This window comes from Acomys minous (genome assembly GCF_964271855.1).
Source record: "Acomys minous genome assembly, chromosome: 18".
Lineage (NCBI taxonomy): Eukaryota > Metazoa > Chordata > Mammalia > Rodentia > Muridae > Acomys > Acomys minous.
The window spans coordinates 56,082,816-56,102,754 of NC_140501.1; the positions used below are offsets into that span (position 1 = coordinate 56,082,816).

Below are 19,939 nucleotides of genomic sequence, written 5' to 3' on the forward strand. Positions count from 1 at the left end.
CAGGGCTCAGGAGGCAGAAGCAAGTGTGTGAGGCCAGCCTGATCTACATAGGGAGTTTCAGGCTAGCCAAGGCTTCATAGTGAGACCCTGTCTTAAAGAAAAAATAAAATAAAAAAAATTAAAAAAGCAAAATAACACCCCCAAGCAACAAAACCTCAAAACAAAACACTTTCTTGTTTGTTTGTTTGTTTGTTTTGGTTGCCTTCAGAGTAACAAAACACTTAAATATGATAAAAGAGAGATAAGGACATTCTAGGAAGACAAATATTCGAACCTGCTCACAGTTTGTTCTGACTGTGAAGTCTTGGCTACTGTGTAGAGCTGGGTTCTGCCTTTCGATTCCACCGGGGCAGAGCAGGTGTGTCTAGGGCGCACGGGTCACAAACCTCAGTGTGAATTTTTTTTTCTTTGTAATTTTGGGGCCCAAACGGCTCGGCAGATTCATCACCGACTAGGAATCACGATTGGAGTGTTTCTGTTAAGAAAGTTTCTCTCAGCAGCTTTGTTCATTAATTTAGCTATTTGGCTTCTTTGAGGCAGGATCCCAAGTAGTAGTTCAGGCTGGCCTGGAACTCACTGTGTAGCTGAAGTTGGCCTTGAACTCTTGACCCTTCTGCTGGAATTACAGATACGAGCCACTCTTTGTCATTTATTATTTAGTCCTCGAAAGACTCTAAGTCATCCTAAGGTCGGAAGCCACCACGGACATGCTTTTAGGTGCTGGCACTTTCTCAGTTGTCAAGGACAGAGTCTGCCAGGTTCTCTGTACCCAAAAAGCTTAGCTTCCAACACCGTCCCATACAAAAGGCTTATAGCTCAGGGATGCTTTCTTTTTGTAATGCAAATGGACACTTAACTCTGGTAGCAGGTGGAGGGGGGGGGGCTGGGGGGGTGAGGGCTGGGGGGGTGGGAGGGGGGTGGGGAAGTGGGGGGAGTAGGAGGGGTTGCTCAATGCAGTGGGGGATGTCCAATACTTCCCAAGGCCTTTCTGAATTTGCTGACATAGAGTGAATCTTAGCCCTAGCCGTCAGCCTCCTCTGGCTTCCAATGCCACTCTCTGCCCAGGTATGGCTAAGTGGCTTAGATCCATCCACTTATGGCCTTAGGATCAGTGCCCAGATCTCCCATCGTCCTGGCTGTTTAGCATGTTCTGATGACTTCCTAAAAGTGTAGCCTCAGAAATGGTCCAACTCTGGACTGGACATCATGATGATGTCACCAGTGTTGGCTGGCCACAGCAGCTCTGATGGAGCAGAGCACTAAGTATTTTATGGGTTTCTAAAAGCCTGATGTGTGGTTCTGGCTGCAAAGAGGATGTTGGGAATCCTGCCTCTTTCTAGAACAGTTCCGGATCTCTGTGTGACTAAGGACCAATCAGTCTTTCCAGTGGCCCCTTGAAGTAAATTCTGACTTCTGGGTGCAGGACTTTGCAAAGGCAGGTTTGATCGTAATCTGCCTCTCCCTCACTCTCTGTGGGGATTGTAGGTATTTGTCCCACCACAACCTTTGGATGCCCAAACTCCTTATATAAATGGCACAGAATTTGCAAACAACCTACACATGGCCCTGAAACTTTAGACCATCTCACGATGACTCACAGGACATGGTGCAGAGTAAAGTCTAGGCACACAATTGCCCTGCTGTGTTGTTTAAGGACTAAGGACCTGAAAGGGGACCCCTTGTTCTGATATTTGCCTGTGATGTCACACACAGAGGCACTAACTTAGCCTGCTCCCTGGCGGTGGCCCGTTCTGATTCCCTCCTCCCCACATCCTCACAGTTTCTAGACTAAGTTGCTGAGTCTGTACTTGGAACCCCAGAGAGCTGACCTCATGGCCTGTGCTTCAGTTTCTTGCTTTGCTTAAAGGTCTTAGAAAGCTGATGGAAGGACTGAACGGTGCTGTGTTTTAAAAACATAGGCCCTTCATGGAAGGCTTCCGAGAGAGACCAGAAGACCACAGCACATCGGTCAGTGGGATCAAGTCAGGAGAGGGTTAAAGGAGCTGTCACCACAGATGCGTGTGGTGTTCCTGTGAGGAGAATTCCCCACACGCCTTTCCTGGACACGCCTTTGAAATATCTGCTCCTTGCACTCCTCACTCCTCGAGCTCTCTCTGGAGGGGATGGGCTTCCTTTGGGGAAGTAGACTCCTCTTTCAGGCTCAGCTGTCACCTTGTGCATGGCTTGATAGTGCTCCTCTTGGGAACACTGGGGGAGAGAGAGAGAGATGGTGCCTTACACAGCTCTGTCTTCTGGAGGACCTGGCTACTACCCCTGCAGTGGCACTTTAATGATTACTGGCTTGTTAAGAAGGCCCTGGGCAATCCCCTGGTAGGTTTAAAATAACTTAGCACCTACTGTGCAACAGGAGTTTTTGGTAGACAGATGGAACTCAAGTGACCACCGTCAAGATTAGAGCCACCTTATGAGAATTTGTATCTCCCTCTCCGGAGGAATGCTACTTTCAGAGAAAGAAGGCTGCCTCATGCCAAGCCTTGCGCCAGAGTACTCTGGGTCCGCACATTATTTTTTTTTTCAGCTGAGAAAACAAAATCTTGGACTCTCACTGTTGAAAAGGAGCAAGAGATGTGAGATTGGATGTCTTTATGCGCCCCCTTATGCACCAGTGGAAGGGAAAGATTGGTATCTGAGATCCATGGGCTGCCTGCCCTGTGCGGTGTGTGATCCACATAGCCTGTCCATGCTGACTCTCCAGGCAAGGAAGGGTTCATGGACTCCAGACTTCTAGGCTATCATGTTTGCACAGCCTTCTGTGGACAGAGGCTAAAGACACACACACAGATGCACACAGACATACACACATAGACACACAGACACAGAGACACACAGACATACACACACACACACATAGACACACAGACACACAGACACAGAGACACAGAGACATACACACACATGCACACACAAACATAGACACACAGACACAGAGACACACAGACATACACACACATACACAGACACACACACAGACATATACACACACGCACACACACAGACACACACATAAACACACAGACATACACACACACATGCACACACACACAGAACACACACACACACACACACATAGACACACAGACACAGAGACACACAGACATATACACACGCACACACACACACACAGACACACACATAAACACACAGACATACACACACATGCACACACACACAGACATACACACACAGACACACACACACATAGACACACAGACACAGAGACACACATGCACACACAGACACACAGACATACACACACATGCACACACACACAGACACACATATAGACACACATACACACACACAGACACACACAGACATACACACACACAGACACACACACACACAGAACACACACACACATAGACACACAGACACAGACACATAAACAGACATACACACACACACAGACACACACATAGACACACAGACACATACACATACACATACACACACACAGAACACACAGACAGACAGACACAGACAGACACACACATGCACACACAGACACACACATAGACACACAGACACACAAACAGACATACACACACACAGACACACACATAGACACACAGACACACAGACACACACACACATGCACACACACACAGACACACATATAGACACACAGACACACACACAGACACACACACACACAGAACACACACACACTAGACACACAGACACAGACACACAAACAGACATACTCACACACACAGACACACACATAGACACACAGACACACAGACACATACACACACACACAGAACACACAGACAGACACACACAGACATACACACACATGCACACACACATAGACACACAGACACACAAACAGACATACACACACACAGACACACACATAGACACACAGACACACATACACACACACACAGAACACACAGACAGACACACACAGACATACACACACATGCACACACACATAGACACACAGACACACAAACAGACATACACACACACACAGACACACACATAGACACACAGACACACAGACACACACACACAGAACACACAGACAGACACACACAGACATACACACACGCGCATACACACACACAGACACATGCGCGATTTTAAGCTTCTGCCTCTTGTGCTTTCATTTCGCCAGTGTGGGGATTACAGGTGTGCACCACCATGTCTGGTTTCCTATCGGGGATCGAGCTTTGTGCACGCCTGGCAAGCACCCTACCCACACCCCATCCTCAGCCTCGGTCTCTGTCTCTTGGCAACTAGGAGCTTTCTCTTTATGTGGCAGAAAGAATCAAGACGAGACCTTGTCTAGGAAACAGTTAAACCTCCATCTGTAGTCTTCCAAAATCCCAGGCCAGGGAAGACAGGCTGCACAAAGGGTCTCATAGGCCTTCTGTATTCTTTCTCTCTGCCCGTGTAGTGTAATGAAAGCAAAGTAGGGTTAAATACATGAGTTTTCTTCTGTGTTCCGCTGCCACACACAACCCCAGTCTCGCTCCCTCTTCCTCCTTTCTTCAGAGATGTTGAAAGGGCTTGGTTGGCCATAGCCTGCCCACCCTGTTCATCGAGGTCTGGGCTGCACGCAATCTTTCTGGTGCCTGCAAAAAGCCTTGCTAGGCTGTGGAAATTGCTCGTTGTGCCACCCTTGGGGACCCCATTCTCATATGCAATGGAGTGAGTTTCATGGCGTGAGCCCCTCCCACAGCTCATTAGAATTCATCAAAGGCTCCTTTTCCCCACCGGGGAGTCAGTACACAGACAGTTCTGTTGTAAGTGAAGTAAGGGATGGTGACAAGTGGTAATAGCTGGCCTTAGAGTTGGGGAGAGACCGAGGGAAGGGGAGAGGCTGTGAGGGGTGACGCTCTTGCACAGAGAGGGAGAACACTTTCCTGAGAGGCGGGCAGCTGTGCTGGACAGCACTTGCCTGTCGTGCATGCATTAGGCTCTGGATTTGATCCAAGCACCACAGAGAAAACAAGATGAAACGAAACACGACTTCCATTCAGGCAGGTCCCCTCTATTAGGAAGGCTAAAAGCATATTGTTGTCTGTTGGGGTATTGGATAGGAGGAGAAATCTCCCACTTGGTTGATTGTCAGAAGAACCTTTAAACTCTCCTCCTCTGTCTCCCTCCCCTTCTCCTTCCTCCTCCTCCTCTTCCTCCTCCTTCTCTGTCTCCATCTCCTCCTCCTCTTCCTCCTCCTCCTCCTCCCTCTCCTTCTCCTCCTTTTTAACTTTGTTTTTGAGACAGTCTCAGGCATCACAGGCAGCTCAGTAAGAGTTTCCACTCTTAGACGCCCTGCTCCCACCTCCCAATGCCAGGACCACACCAACCCATCTTGGCAACCTCTCTGCTCCTTTTGACCTCCTCTTCTGCTTTTGTGCCAGCTGCGTCTGGAGCAGGTGCTTTCTGGGCTGGAGTCTTCTGACCTTTGACGGAAGCGATGCTTTCTGGCCACTGCTTTCTGGGCTGCAGCTAGCTTGCCTGCAGTGTTTGCCTTTTTCTTTTAGCTTCTGCAGTTGTTATTACTACTTTTTACCTTATAAAGAGTTAAACTTCATTATCACAGTTTTAAAACAAAATGTCTTTTTGTTGTTTTTTTCTCCCCTTTCTTCACGACCCTTCTCCCTTCCGTGTGCTCTCTCACCCCAGTGACTTCCTCCCTTTCCCATGTCACATGCCTTTCCCCTTCTCAGAACCTCTCGTTCCTTTCTCAGGTTCACACAACCGGACTGTACACTCAGGTCTAGATTCGGGTCACTTTTAATGAGTGAACACGCATCTTTTGGACACATCGGTTTTTAAAAAAAGACCAAGCAGGTCCCTGGTGCAACACAGAGTGAAGGTGATGCGCAGGAAAGAGCATGCGAGCATACAAGAGGAGGGCAGACCAGGAGGGCACGGAAGGCAGGGGAGCAGTTGAAAACAGGTCTTTGGAGGTTTTTGATTCTGCCTGTGACTGTGCAGGGGTGGAGCAGGCTGGGGAGAGGGGAGGTAGGGGGAGGGGAACTGCATCTTGAGAGGGCGGCTGGGTTGTACAGCCCAGAGTTGCCAATGCACTGACAGCAACCATGAAGTAGACCAAGACGTATTTTACTGTCCCTGTACTGGGTATTAAACCCAAGGCCTTACTAGACAATGCCCCACCATTGAGCTCAGTTCTTACTTTCTATTTTTATTTTGAGGTAGGACAGAACTAAATTGCCCAGGCTGCCTCAGCCTCCCAAGAAACTGGATTTATAAGTCTGTGCCCTCAGGTCCACCTTATTTGCTTCTTTGAAACCAGTTGTTGCTATACAGTCCAAGCTGTTTTTAAACTTGCCGTCTTTTTACCTCAGCCTCCCAAGTACCGTGCTTTGTTTGTTTGTTTGCGTTTTGCTAATTACAGATTTTTTTAAAAATAGAAAGACCATAATTTCACCAATGCATTCATTAAAACATTTCGTTTAAAAACATTGTCAAAGTCACAGTAAATAGCAAGTCAATATTTATCGCGTGCCTGCTATTGGCTAGGCACTCTGGGAGCCAGGGATGTATTCAGAGCAGAAGCAGATCTCAGATCCACAGCTCTTACAGTGCATAGCCAGAAAGCAACCGCATGACAAATAAACAAACAATAGACTGTTACGTGGATGACAATGGGCAGCCGAGAAAACGAAAGCCGAGGGGTGGGTTGGAGTCCCAACTGGGGTGAGGACTTTGCGCTTTCCCTCTTTCGTTTTTTTCCCCTACAACTTTAATGTGCACGGAAAGGTCCCTAGAAGGTGAGGAGATGGCAGCTGAGTCATCCAGTTAGGAGGAAGAGTATCTTATGTACAGTGTTCAGAATTCACTGGGACCCTTGGTCTGCTGTCCTTCCCTTCCCTTCCTCCTTCTCGTGCTTCCATCCTCTTTCTTTCTTTCTTTCTTGTTTCGGTCACATGGTCTTGATGTATAGTCTATTCTCAAAGCAGTAACGGACCCACCTCAGCCTTTTAAGTGCTGGGATTACAGGTGTGTGCCCGCCAACCCCTGCTAAATTTCTTTTTGTAGTCCTTTTTTCCCCTTCCTTCCTTCCTTCCTTCCTTCCTTTCTTCTGGGTTTTGTTTGTCTCTTTGTTTTTGTTTTGGGTACAAGATCTCCCTCAAACTCAGCCTCACAATCCTCCTGTCCCAGGGTCCTAAGTGGTAGGATTACAGGTATGTGCCACGTGCAATTGTTTGTTTTCTTTAAAATATGATATTATAAAAACCTTATTTTGTGGTACGTGGTAGGCATGTGTTTTACCGCTGAGCTACATCTTCACCTCCTGCTTTTAATTTTTGAGGAAAAAAAAAACTTCAGCGTATTTGTTTAATTGAAAATATTATAGGAAATTTGAATTTAAAAATTTCAGATTTTTGAGCCGGGTGTGGTTGTACACATCTTTTATCCCAGTGCTTAGGAGGCAGAGACTGGTGGATCTCTGAGTTTGAGGCCAGCCTGGTCTGCATGTGAGTTCCAGGACAGTCAAGGCTACACAGAGAAGCCCTGTCTCAAAAAGGAAAAGCAGAACAAAACAAAAAACAAAACTTCAGATTTTGAAGTAAAATTTCACAGATCAAAACTTCTGTTAACGGCATTTTTCAGATGTCCTTCAATGAGGCCATGGTAATTTTCACTTCTCTTTCTATCCCCAGTTTGCATAAGCCCTTACTGGCCATCAGAGAATGATTTAAAATGGTCACTTGCTTGATGTGACCAGAGCCACCTCACAGGCCCCAAGCCAGAGGGGACCCGAGAACAGAAAGAGGCGGAAGGCAGAGGATCCTGAAACTGCGGACTCAGGGCTGCCCCACCCAGCGGCCCGGGGAGGGCAGATTTCCCAGCACAGTGGAGCTCCTCCCCGTATTTCTTCAGGCGTCATCACTAAAAGCCTTTTACTTTGGGATTTTTGTTTCCTTTCTAGATCACCCGGAGTTCAGCGTCTCCTGACTGTGCAGTCACATGTCTTATCTGCTTTAGAGTTTGAGTTTTCAGTAGCCTAGCTCCATGGCTCCAGATGGTCCCTGGGGTGGGGAGCGGGCTTCCTGCTGCTTTCCGCCCACAGCCCTGTGATAACCACCGCCAAGCAGAGCCCGGGTGGACCCCGCTGTTAACCTTCAACAGAGGAAGGCGTGCATGCTGGCAGAGTCCCCGCGACGCAGGCGCTCAGATGCTAACTCCAGCACGTTTACAAAGTCCACTAGAGTCCACAAACTGCTGACACAGATTTCTGAGAGAGAGCGAGAGAGAGCGAGAGAGAGCGAGCGAGCGAGCGAGCGAGAGAGAGAGAGAGAGAGAGAGAGAGAGAGAGAGAGAGAGAGAGGGAGGGAGGGAGGGAGGGAGGGAGGGAGGCGGGGGAGGCGGGGGAGGGGGGGCGGCGCTCAGCAGCACCAGGGCTCATTTTTTCCCTAGGCCTAGCACTGTGCCAGGTTCAAGCTTGTTTGGTCCTTTAAATATATTCATGAGGCAAAGTAACATGTTCGCACCTTGCCTCCACCACACACACTAAGCTTGTGTCTTACTACTGAGCTACCCCCACAGCTCCATTTTAGTTTTTAAAGGTAATCAAGGTTCAAAGACATAAAATGACACAGCAGTAATGGTGGAGCAGGAACCAAAACTCAGTTCTTCTGTTTCCGACCGGGTGTGTGTGTGTGTGTGTGTGTGTGTGTGTGTGTGTGTGTGTGTGTGTGTGTGTGTGTGTGTGTGTGTGTGTGTGTGTGTGTGTGTGTGTGTGTGTGTGTGTGTGTGTGTGTGTGTGTGTGTGTGTGTGTGTGTGTGTGTGTGTGTGTGTGTGTGTGTGTTGGTATAGATGGGTGTGGAAGCCTAAGGTTGACACCGAATGGCTTCTCTCTGCCTTATACACATAGGCAGGATCTCCTGATGGAGCTGGAGGCCACCCCCTTGATTACTCTAACTAATTGATTTGCTCCAGAGATCCCATGCCTTTTCTAACCAGGCACTGGGACTGCAAATGCCCACCTGGGTTTCTGTTTTGTTTTGCCTTTGCTTTTTTGGTTTTTGAGACAGGGTCTCCCTACACAGCCCTGAGTGTCCTGAAACCCACTATGTAGGCCAAGCTGACCTCAAACTCACAGAGATCTGCCTCTGCCTTCTGCACGCTGGGATTAAAGGGGTGCGGGGTACCCACATGGCTTTTACTTGGGTTCTGGGGAGTCTGAACTCTAGTCTTCAGGCTACCCGGCAAACATTTGACCTCACGGATTATGTTTTGCTGAGCAACAACTTCCAAACACAGCTTTACCTACCGATAATCATTTACCATTGTTACCTTTCTCATGGCAGTGACAAAGGGCCCCACAGAAACAGCTCAGGGGACTGGTGTCCATCACTATGGTTAAAGTCTGACTGCTGGAGAGGTTGGAGCCTGTGGCTGAGCCTCAAGTGATAAATGAAGCACACATCAGGGGTGGTACGCAACAAGTGAGATTAGGCTTCAAAGCCCATCAGCAGCCCCACATCCAGAAGTTTCCAAAGCCTTGGAAAACGTGCTGCCAGGTGGAGCCCAAGTTTTCAAATCCAAGTCTATGGGGAACATTTTCTATTTAATCTGGAACAGTAAGAGAATGTGGTTCTGGTGCACACGGAGTCCAAGAGTGTGGGTGTTGGGGTGAGGGCGGGGCTTCTGTGGCTCAGGGTCCCCAGGAACTCCATCAAGCTGTTTGTCCTGTGGCGGCATCAGTTCCCAAAAGGCCCAGCTGAGGCTGGGGGTCTGCTTCCAAGGGGGCTCACTGCAGGACTGGCAAGGTGGTGCTGCTGGCTGCTGGTAAGAGTCCTCGGCTTCTCCCCATGGGATGGTTGGAGTGCCCCCAATAACAAGATGGCTGACTTCCCCACAGTGAGTACCCTGAGAGAAAGCAAGACAGTCCTTATGACCTTGTCTGAGAAATTGCACCAGTGTTTCTGTGACCGGTTTTTACAGGCAGCCGTGTGCAACGGAGGCCACCCTATAACTGTGGCTTGAGGAGGCAGGGCTCTGCTTCTAAGGTGGCTTCGCCGCGCAGCTAGCAAGGTGGTGCAGCTGGCTGCTGGTTGCTGGTCCTCTGCTACCTTGAACATGTTACAGCATTGCCTATGCTGCCCAGCAACGTGGAATGGCAGTGTTGATTACTAAATAAAATTTAAAGAACATTCAACTGGGAGATAGCTTTTTTCATAGCACCAAGCAACAATAAAGGGTTTAGGTTTTCCGGATTCAATTTCTCCCCCCTTTCCTCCCCTTCTTCTTTTCTGAGCTGCTGGAGATCAAACCAAGGGTCTCACAACTGTAAGCAACCTCTGCCACTGAGCCACACGCACCCCCTCAGCCTAACCGATTTGTTTTGTTTCTGGTTTTGAGACAAGGTCAAATGTATCGCAGGTGGGCCTCGAACTTGCTAGATAGCCAAAGACGACCTTGAACTCTTCTTGATCTTCTTGTTTCTGCCCTCTCTACTGCTGAGATTGGGGTCATGTGCCACCACACCTAAACTCTTTGATTTTATGATAAAAGTTGCACTCGGGGGATTTTTGTTACCAACAGTGTGAACACTGGAGAGGATTAGTGTAAACACAGATAATCTTTTGTTTGTTTTGGGGGTGTCTTAGGAAAAAACTTTTTTCTTAAAAGAATAATTTTTGAGAAAGTAGATATGATTAATGTGACTTAGCCATTATAAAATGTGTGTATGTGTCAAACATCAATGGTACTTCCTTGAATATGTACAATGGTATTCCTTAGGTATCAGGTAAACTTTTTAACCAGTGTTGGGGAGATGGCTCAGCAGGTGAAGTGATGATGTTTCATGGACATGAAGACCTGAGTTTGAATATTGATTGCCAATATTCAAGTGAAAAAGCTGAGTATGTAGTGGCTGATTGTAATTCCAGGCCTGGGAAGGTGAAGGTAAGATTCTCTGGGTATTGCTGGCTAGCCATCCTACCCACTCAGCTAAACCTCAGGCCAATGAGAACCTTGCCTCAAAATAACAAGGTGGGCGGCTCCTGAGCACACACATACAAAGACCAATTTTTAAAATGTATTTATTTCTTATTTTATGCTGCTCTGTGAGTGCAGTACCAGAGGAGGCCAGAAGGGGGCATCAGATGGCTGGCCCTGGAGTTGGAGTTACAGGTGACTGTGAGCCACCTGATTGGGTGTTGATGACTTAACTCAGATCCTCTGCAAGAGCAGTGAGTTCTCTTGAACCCTGAGCTATCTGTCTAGCCCCTACTGTTTTCTCTTCAGTGCTGGACCCCAACATACGTGGCAAATGATCCACCACAGGGTTAAAACTCCAAAGGCAGGGTGTGGGTGTGGGGGTGTTACTCCCCGGGCTTGGTAAGCAGAGGCAGTCAAATCTCTGAGTTTGACATCAGCCTGCTCTACGTAGTAAGTTCCAAGGTTACATACAGAGACCCTTTCTAAAAACCAACCAACCAAACAAACAAAACATCCAAATTCAGCCGGGCGTGGTAGCGCACGCCTATAATCCCAGCACTCGGGAGGCAGAGGCAGAGGCAGGTGGATCACCGTGAGTTCAAGGCCAGCCTGGTCTACAAAGCAGGTCCAGGACAGCCAAGGCTGCACAGAAAAACCCTGTCTCGGACCACCGCCCCCCCCCCCCGAAAGAAAAATCCAAATTCTAGTTCTCTTTTTTTGGAAATCTATAGTCTATTGCTGTCATCCATGGTGACACTACTGTGCCAGGGTCCACATTTGTCAAGCACAGGATTTGCAGAGGTTGGAAGTCAGCTGTGCCCAGTCAAGGCCTTGAGTCCGCAGCCCTTCCTAGCAGTCCCTGCCTCACTTCTCTGACGTGTAGGGTTTCCCAGCTCTTTGTAGGTCTTCCTTTTCCTCCACACTTGAGGTCTGTTGGGGACAGCTTGAGTTCATCGGTTCCTGTAGACCCCCCTCACCCCCCCCCCATACTGTTCCCTGCACACTTGGCCCTTTCTAATCAAATAGGAAAATTGAGTAGGTCCCATAACCCTCCAGAGAGACGGACAGTCACCATCCCTGCCCTGTCTGCCGCCTGGTGTCTCACAGGACCCCTCCAAGTCGTCTGTATTTGTTTTTTTAGCTGGGGCAGCTGGGCTCTTTAAATTGCCACTAAACCCTTTCTTCAGGATACCTTTCCATTCTTTGCAAACAGCTGCTGTGCCCGCCTTTCAGGCTCACAGCGCCACCAAGTGTCTGATGTGGTGAAGGAGCAGACAAGTATCTGGAGTGAAAGCAGAGGAGGAGGAGGAGCCTACTTCTCACAGGGATGCCAATATTCCTGCTGGAACATTCCAGTGCAGCCCTCCCCACTTCTTCTGCCATGACTTTGGTGTTCCTCCCCGAGGGAAAGGGGTCTGTAGACAGGGCTGTGTTTGGGATGCTGAGAAACCCTCTCATGAAGTCACCCTAATGACCCTCTAGTTTGTATGGGCCTGCAGAGAATTCCCAAGGCAGGTGCCTGCCGGGTTTCCGTACCCTACCCCCGCCCCAACCCACTCATGATCTGAGCTCCGAAGCCACCTGCTCCTCCACCTGCAGCTGTGCCTGCTCCCTTCCTCATCGGTTCACAACCAGCATTTGCCCGTCCTCCATTCCATCTGCACCTTCCTCACAGCTCTGCCCTCAGTGCCTCCTCCACCTCCACCTCCGTCTCCGCACCAGCATGCCCGTGCCCTACACCCTCCACATCCCTGCCCTCACACCTGCTCTGGAACCTGTACCTCAACTCCAGGTGTATGAAGCCCTAGATCGTCTCGTTCCAGATGGACCCAGGGCCAGGTGACTTTGGGCTAGGCTCCACTGTGTTTGTCCTAGCCGTCTTGCCGACTGTGAAAATCAGTGTTGAAAGCAGAGCCTCCTTGCTCAGGCCCTGCCTTGAAGCCCTCGAGCCTGTTGATTAAGGACCCAAAGCCTCTCCTCCCTTGCAATTTCAGGGCCACGATTTGGCCCAAGTTTCATCTCTCAGCCTTTAACTAAAACTGCTCTGTACCCAGGCAGGTGGGCTCCCCTGTGCCCCCAAACACTCCCGTGCTTCCTCACCTCCGCACTGCACACTGCAGAAGGAATACCCCCTTGACCTGGAAACATTTCATCAGCTACTTGAAGCCTCCCCCGCCCCCATGCCCTTCTGAGGGCGTGGGCATGAGGCCTGTTCATTAACCCCCACAGTTCCTAACTGAAAAGATGACGTGGACCTACTTCCATACAAAACAGCCTGCATAAAAAAAATAAACATTGCAGCCGGCTGTTGTGGTGCATGCCTATAATCCCAGCACTCTGGGAGGCAGAGGCAGGGGGATGTCTGTGAGTTCTAGTTCAGCTTAGTCTACAAAGTGAGTCCAGGACACCCAAGGCTACACAGAGAAACCTTGAATTGAAAAACAAAAACAAAACAAAACAAAAAAACCCAAAACCCAAAGACAAAACAAAACAAAACAAGTAAGCATTGCTTGTTATCTCCCTACTCAGGAGACTATTCAAAAATCGATGAAGATATCCCTCTAGATTAAAGGTTTTTTTCCCCTGTGAACGAACACACACACACACACACACATGAAAAACAAAAAAAGGAAGAAAGAGCTAGTTGCACACACACACACACACACACACACACACACACACACACACACGAAAAACAAAAAAAAAAGGAGGAAAGAGCTAGTTGCTCTAGATTCAAGGATAATAAACATTGATAATCTTTGAAGTTAGAGTCATTTTCTATCTCTAATCACCAAGCTTCTAGAAGCATGAACTCCTAGTCAAGCTCTTATGACTACTCCTCCCTGTAGGACTCTGTGGCTCCAACAGGCTGATGTAACTGTCTGTGCCGTTTTGCTAAGAAAACACTTTTCAAAAAATTCCTTCTCGATTTCATACGTGTATGGATATGTTTTGATCATACCCTCCTCCAACTCCCTCTTCATATCTTATATATCCGTCCTCCCTTTGCCCCCTCCACCTCCCTCTTGCCAGTGTCACCTGCTGGAGTGTTGACTGATCTGGTGGCCTGAGCAGCAGTGACTCGGAGAGTGCAGCTGTCACGTCCAGGAGACAGCATTCCACAGAATCCATTGCAACCCTTCAGCTCTGACATTCTTCCCGCCTCCTCTCCTACAGTGCACACACACCCCCCCCTCCAGGCTTTGGGGGCAGAGGTATAGATGCTGTGTTTAAGGTTGAGAACTCAGCAGCCACAGGTTCTCTGCACTCAGCGGTGCATCTCTGCAGAAAACGGCCTCCTTGGCCAAGGGCGACGGCAGCACTAACCTAAGGGAATAAAGGCAAATACTTGACAGCGTTTGAGCATGCTTGTGCTGTGCTCCTCGTGTGGTCTTGTATTTACTTGTTGATTTGTGCATCTGAACTCCTCACTGATTGGAACTCTTAGGTCAGGGATCCTGTCAGAGTTTTGGAATCCTGTGAAGAAGTTGTTCTGACAGTTGCCTAAACATCAGAGACCAGTTTAAGACAAGTTCGGTGAGTTGAGACCATCGGGGCAAGGCCAAGAGGGAGCGTACGTAGGTCAGGACGTTATTAAAGAGTCTCGGGGACAGAGGGATTCTGTCGGAAGGAAGGCCCAAGACTTAGAAAGAACGAGGAGAGGCTGCGGGAGCCGCCGGTTACCGTGCAGCCATGGCCAAGTCCAAGAACCACACCACACACAACCAGTCCCGCAAATGGCACAGAAATGGCATCAAGAAACCCCGGTCACAACGATATGAGTCTCTTAAGGGGGTGGACCCCAAGTTCCTGAGGAACACGCGCTTTGCCAAGAAGCACAACAAGAAAGGCCTGAAGAAGATGCAGGCAAACAACGCAAAGGCAATGAGTGCCTGTGCAGAGGCCATTAAGGCCCTTGTGAAGCCTAAGGCCGTTAAGCCCAAGATGCCAAAGGGCCCCAGCCGCAAACTCAGCCGGCTCGCTTTCGTCGCTCATCCCAAGCTTGGGAAGAAGATTCGAAGCTACATGAACAAGGGTCGTAGGCTGTACCAACCACAGCCCAAGGTTCAAACCAAGGCGAAAGCCACAGCTAAGGCCCAGGCTGCAGCCCCAGCTCAGGCTCCCAAAGCTGCCCAGGCCCCTGTGAAGGCTCCATAGAAAAGGCTTCTGCCTATGTGAAGACAGATGGACTGGTGTGACACACCTACCTACACACTATTTACAGATGACCAGTGTCCTATGCTGTTTTTACAAATAAACATGAGGCAAGCTCTAAAAAAAGAAAGAAAGAAAGAAAGAAAGAAAGAAAGAAAGAAAGAAAGAAAGAAAGAAAAAATGAGGAGAAACGAGGAACTTGGTCACACCTGGCATGGATGGATATCGAGGTCCAGTGATTGCTATTAAACTGGCCCAACAGGATTCTTTTCCCAGACATGGTAGGCAAGGCTGAGACAGAGCCGAGGAGCTGGGCTGAGCTGGGTCACCATACATATGGCTGTGTATCTGCACATGTGAGCATTACTCAGGGGACTGCAGGACACCAGCACAGACTTCTGTACCGTCTCCCAGGCAGCAGAGCTTAGTGTTTCCTCCACAGGCTTTGTGCATTCCGAAGGAGTTTTGCCTCACTCACCTTATGACCATCCTGTCGGAGCTCTCAGGAACAACGAGGCTTTATCCAGAAACATCTGCCTCCTCCCTGGCTTCTCTCCCGGCACCTGGAAACTGCTGAGTTCATTATTCCTTCTCCAAGTATTTGTTGAGCACCAACTGTATGCCAGGTTCTGTTATGAGTGTAAATAGCCTAAGAGTGTGTCGGTGAACAAAGTGCAAGATCTACATCTGCATGGCAGCGTGCAGCAGGCTCTTTTGAGGCCAACGGTTTTACTCAACTCTGAGCTCACAGGGCAGGAAGTCAGGGGTAGGAGCTTGGAAGGCTTGTAGGATGGGATGAGCATGGAGAGGGAAGTGGTCTGTACTTCTGCATAGGATAATCATGGACGGCATTGCTGAGAAGGTGACGTGAGGAATGGAGAGAAAGGACATCTGCAGAAACATAACTCAAGGCCAAGGGGGGAAAACAAATACAACAGCACACCTCGAATGTTCAGGAACCATAAGCTCTGGGGACAGGTCAGACTGTGTGTGTGTGTGTGTGTGTACAAAATGTTGGGATTCTGCTTCAGCCTGCCTACCTGTGATGTTATTGCCTACCTGCCGTGGGGCGTGGCCCTGCCCAGGGCTATATAAAAGGACAGACCATCCTTGTGGCTTGCCTCCCCCTCCCCCCACCTCCACCTTACCTCTACCCTCTCTCTCTTCCTTTTCCCCTCTCTTCCTCTGTCTCTGCCTCTTCCCCCTCCCCCTCTGTAGGGTACCCCTAACCCTTTTCTTCTCTCCCTATGTTCATTTAATAAACCTCATATAATCTAATATCTGGCACTTGATATCTTCTTATCATTTTCTTATTATTAAATATAAAATTGGTGCCGAAACCCGGGATTGAACCAGAGACGGCCCCTTAATAAAGGCATTACTGAATGAGTGAAGGACCAGCCTCCTAGAGGAATTAATTACAACAGCACACAAAAACAGCTTCCTTGGTGATCACATGACCAACGCTGTTTTCCTGGCCAGCTGGGCTCTGTGCCAGATGACCTGGAACTACTGTTCAGCAGCCCAAACTTTCCCAAACTTCACTGCCTTTAAAAATAGGATCCTCAAGGCTCCCCCTTATCACCTCTACTTTCCTGTTTCCATCCCCCCTCTCCTGCACCCTCTGTCACCCCACAATCACCTCAGGAGGCTGCCTGATGTAGCCCGTTGGCCCTGGCCTGGGAGTAGAGGCAGTACACACTGAGATCAGGCGGTCAGTTAGCTGGCTGCGGGCTTGGGGCTGGTGAACACAAGTTTGAGGAAGGAAGGAAGGACTCAGGGGTCAACCGAGGGGAAGAGATTTACAGAGATTAGAAGAGAGACCTCTCTGAAGGCACTGAGAAAATACACTTGGGTTTTCATCAGACACCGAGAAGAGGCGGGTTCTTGGCTCTGTGCCGCTGCTGAGCACTCTGGGTTGCAGGCACAGCTGTGGCCCCGGCATCAGTCCGTTCTTGGTGCTGTGACAAAACGCCTGGGAGAGTAACTTTAGGAAGGAAGGGAGGAAGGAGGGAAGGGTCTATTTCTGCTCACAGTTTGAGAGAGTGGTACATCAATGTAGAGAAGACGTGGCAGTGGGGAGCTTAAGGGCATTGCATGGCCAGGAAGCAGAGAGCGGTGATGTGAACACTCAGCTCTTTGTTTTTGCCTTTTTATATCCTCGGCGACTCCCAACTCAATGACTGAAGCTGCCCCAGTGAGGGGGGGCGTCTTTCCACCACCTCAGTTTACCCAATCCACACACTCCTTCACAGGCACACCGGGGGGTTTGTTGGCTGGGTGATCCTAGGTCCTCTCACTTTGATAATCAATATTAGCCACTACTCTGTCCCAGTTCTGCAGACGGCTCTGCCCCTTGCCACCTCCCCTTGCATAGATGGCTCTACTCTCACTCCCCACCCTTCTCTCTGCAGCCAGACCATTACCTGTTCATACTGGGACACAGCCTAGGTGTCCCCTTCCCTGGGGAGCCCGCCGTGAAGCTGGAAGGGCACCCTGACCCAGTCCTACAGACCCCCTACTTCTTTGCTTTGAGTTTTGTTGCCCCGGGCACTCCGGGCTGGCTCAGGAGCTGATTTCCCTCCCTTGGTGGCCATATTTCCATTGCTCAACCCAGGAAGACTCGCAGACACGCAGACACGCATAGCAGGTGCCCGATGGTTGTTTTAACAGATGGATGAGAAAAGATGTGAGACTTAGAAGCGTCCTAGTTGGCATCCTGTAGTAGAGGGGACACTTTCCTGCACGAGAAAAGGACAATCATTGGGATGACATGGGGACAGGACTTAGATTTGAGCAGCATTTCCCAAGGACAGTCTCTTCTGCTTTTGGTGGGTGAGGAGAGAGGCCAGAGACAGGAAGGAGAGAACCCACATTTGGAAAATGCTTTAGGAAACACACTTTCAAATTGGTCACCTACTAGGACCACAAGTTGGTCTAATGCTGAGGGAGGCAGAGGGGGGAAAAAAAAAGAGTCCATCAGAGTTGAAGTGACAGGGTCAGGTAGGTGACTTGGCCCAGTTAAGTTGGCCGTATCAAACTCTGGATTGGGGCTCAATGGTCCTTAGTCAGAGATACGTCACATCCTCTCCGGGCATCTTACCTCCCTCCGTAGCTTCCTCTAGTGTGGGACAGGCATCTTACCTCCCTCCGTAGCTTCCTCTAGTGTGGGACATGGAGTTGTGTATCAACTAGCTCCCTTGAACAATGTGTGTGTGTGTGTGTGTGTGTGTGTGTGTGTGTGTGTGGTGTTCTGTGTTTTGGTTTTGGTGGTTTTTTTTTTGTGGTTGGAGGTAAGTCATGCTTCCTCCCTCTGTGTCAGATGCTGTGTTTTCTAAAGGAGAGGTTTGGATCAGATACTGACTGAGGCTTCTTGTAGCTCAGAGACTAAAGTCTCCTGTGTAGAAACACCTTTTCTGAAGTTGGAGGGCAACTGGGAAAAGTGATGGAGTTAATACCTGTCGCCATCCTTTGCTGCTGGCTCTGCCTGCGAACGCTGAATGCTGGACCTGACTCCGCTGTACTCTCCTGACTGCACCACTGTGGTGAAACGCCCTGCTCCAAGCATGCCAGCTGCTACCACATTAATCAGAAGAGCTAGGCTTACTCCCAGGGGACCCTCCTGCTGGGGTCCGGCCTGCTGGGGGTTCCCTCAAGGAAGGAAGTGCTGAGGAAGGGCATCAGATCCTCAGCTGAGATTCGAGCAACTCCACACGGCTCAGCAGTCCAGAGCACTGCCTGCCCTTCCAGAGGCCTTGAGTTCAATTTCCTGCACCCACATGGTGGCGCACAGCTCGCTTAAGGGAATTCGATGCCCTCTTCTGATCTCCGCAGGCACCACGCATGCACCTGGCACACAGGCATACATGCAGGTAAAATACCTAGACACATAAAATAAAATGAAAACAACAACAACAAAACCATTTCAAAATAATGGCTCAGTTGAATACTTGTAGACACAAACTCGATCTCCATAAACACCCTAAAAGGGGGCACACAGGAGGATCCAGGGGCCAAAAGAGGCCAGAGCAGAGAGGAGGCAGATGTGGGATTCGGGCCAGCTAGTGACTCTGGACTGTCTTTGTAGCAAGAGGTTGGAGAGGTTGGAAAGCCTTGCCCTAGGCATGTGGCTCATAGCTGCTGAGCTAGGAGAAACCCAGGCAGTCAGAGCCAGCGCCTCTGTCGAGCTGGACACAGACTCTTCCCGGGCAAACCTTTCTTAGTTCATTGTGCCTTATGCCAATCTAATAATCGGGCTGCGTAGGATCAGAAACGGATGCCCTCTGGTTCATGCTTGGAGAGAGGCGCTCCCTGAGCAGTGATCTGCCCTGCCTGTGAGCCACTGCTGGTCAGAGCTGAAGACGCTAAGTCAGTTCATTCTGGGCCTCTGTTAACAGAGTCACTGGGTGAGAAGAGTCAAGGGCACCCTCTCTATCTTATGTGTTCTTTTTTTCTCAAAAAAAGAGTTTGTAGTGAGTGACACATGCTTGTAGTCTCAATACTGGGAAATCAGGCCGTATAGGACATCCCCGACTTAAACAGGAAGTTCAGTGTCAGCCAGGCTACTCCTATCCTCCAAAACAAAGACAACTACAGAAGTTTCATCATGAGGGTGTGGCTCTGTGGTATAGCGTGTGGTATGGGGTGTGCTTAGCCAGTGCAAGACCCTGGGTTCAATGCTAGCAAACACACACACACACACACACACACACGTGTGCACATGCACCCGCACAGCATTTTTAGAGTGTAATCAGCCAAGCATGTTACTGTGTATGGAATGTTGTGTTCCATGTTATTAAGAAAACATCCAGGACAGGCATTATGGGGCTG

The 19,939-nt window shown here is 49.3% G+C and overlaps 1 protein-coding gene across 1 annotated transcript; it reads left to right on the plus strand.

The window, feature by feature from the left end:
- The first annotated feature begins 14,618 nt into the window (after positions 1-14,618).
- On the plus strand, positions 14,619-15,213 carry LOC311589664 (large ribosomal subunit protein eL29-like). The gene has a single exon (XM_084768212.1). The coding sequence runs from the start codon at positions 14,648-14,650 to the stop codon at positions 15,110-15,112; it is 465 nt and encodes a 154-aa protein (XP_084624338.1). The 5' UTR covers positions 14,619-14,647; the 3' UTR covers positions 15,113-15,213.
- The last annotated feature ends 4,726 nt before the right edge of the window (positions 15,214-19,939 follow it).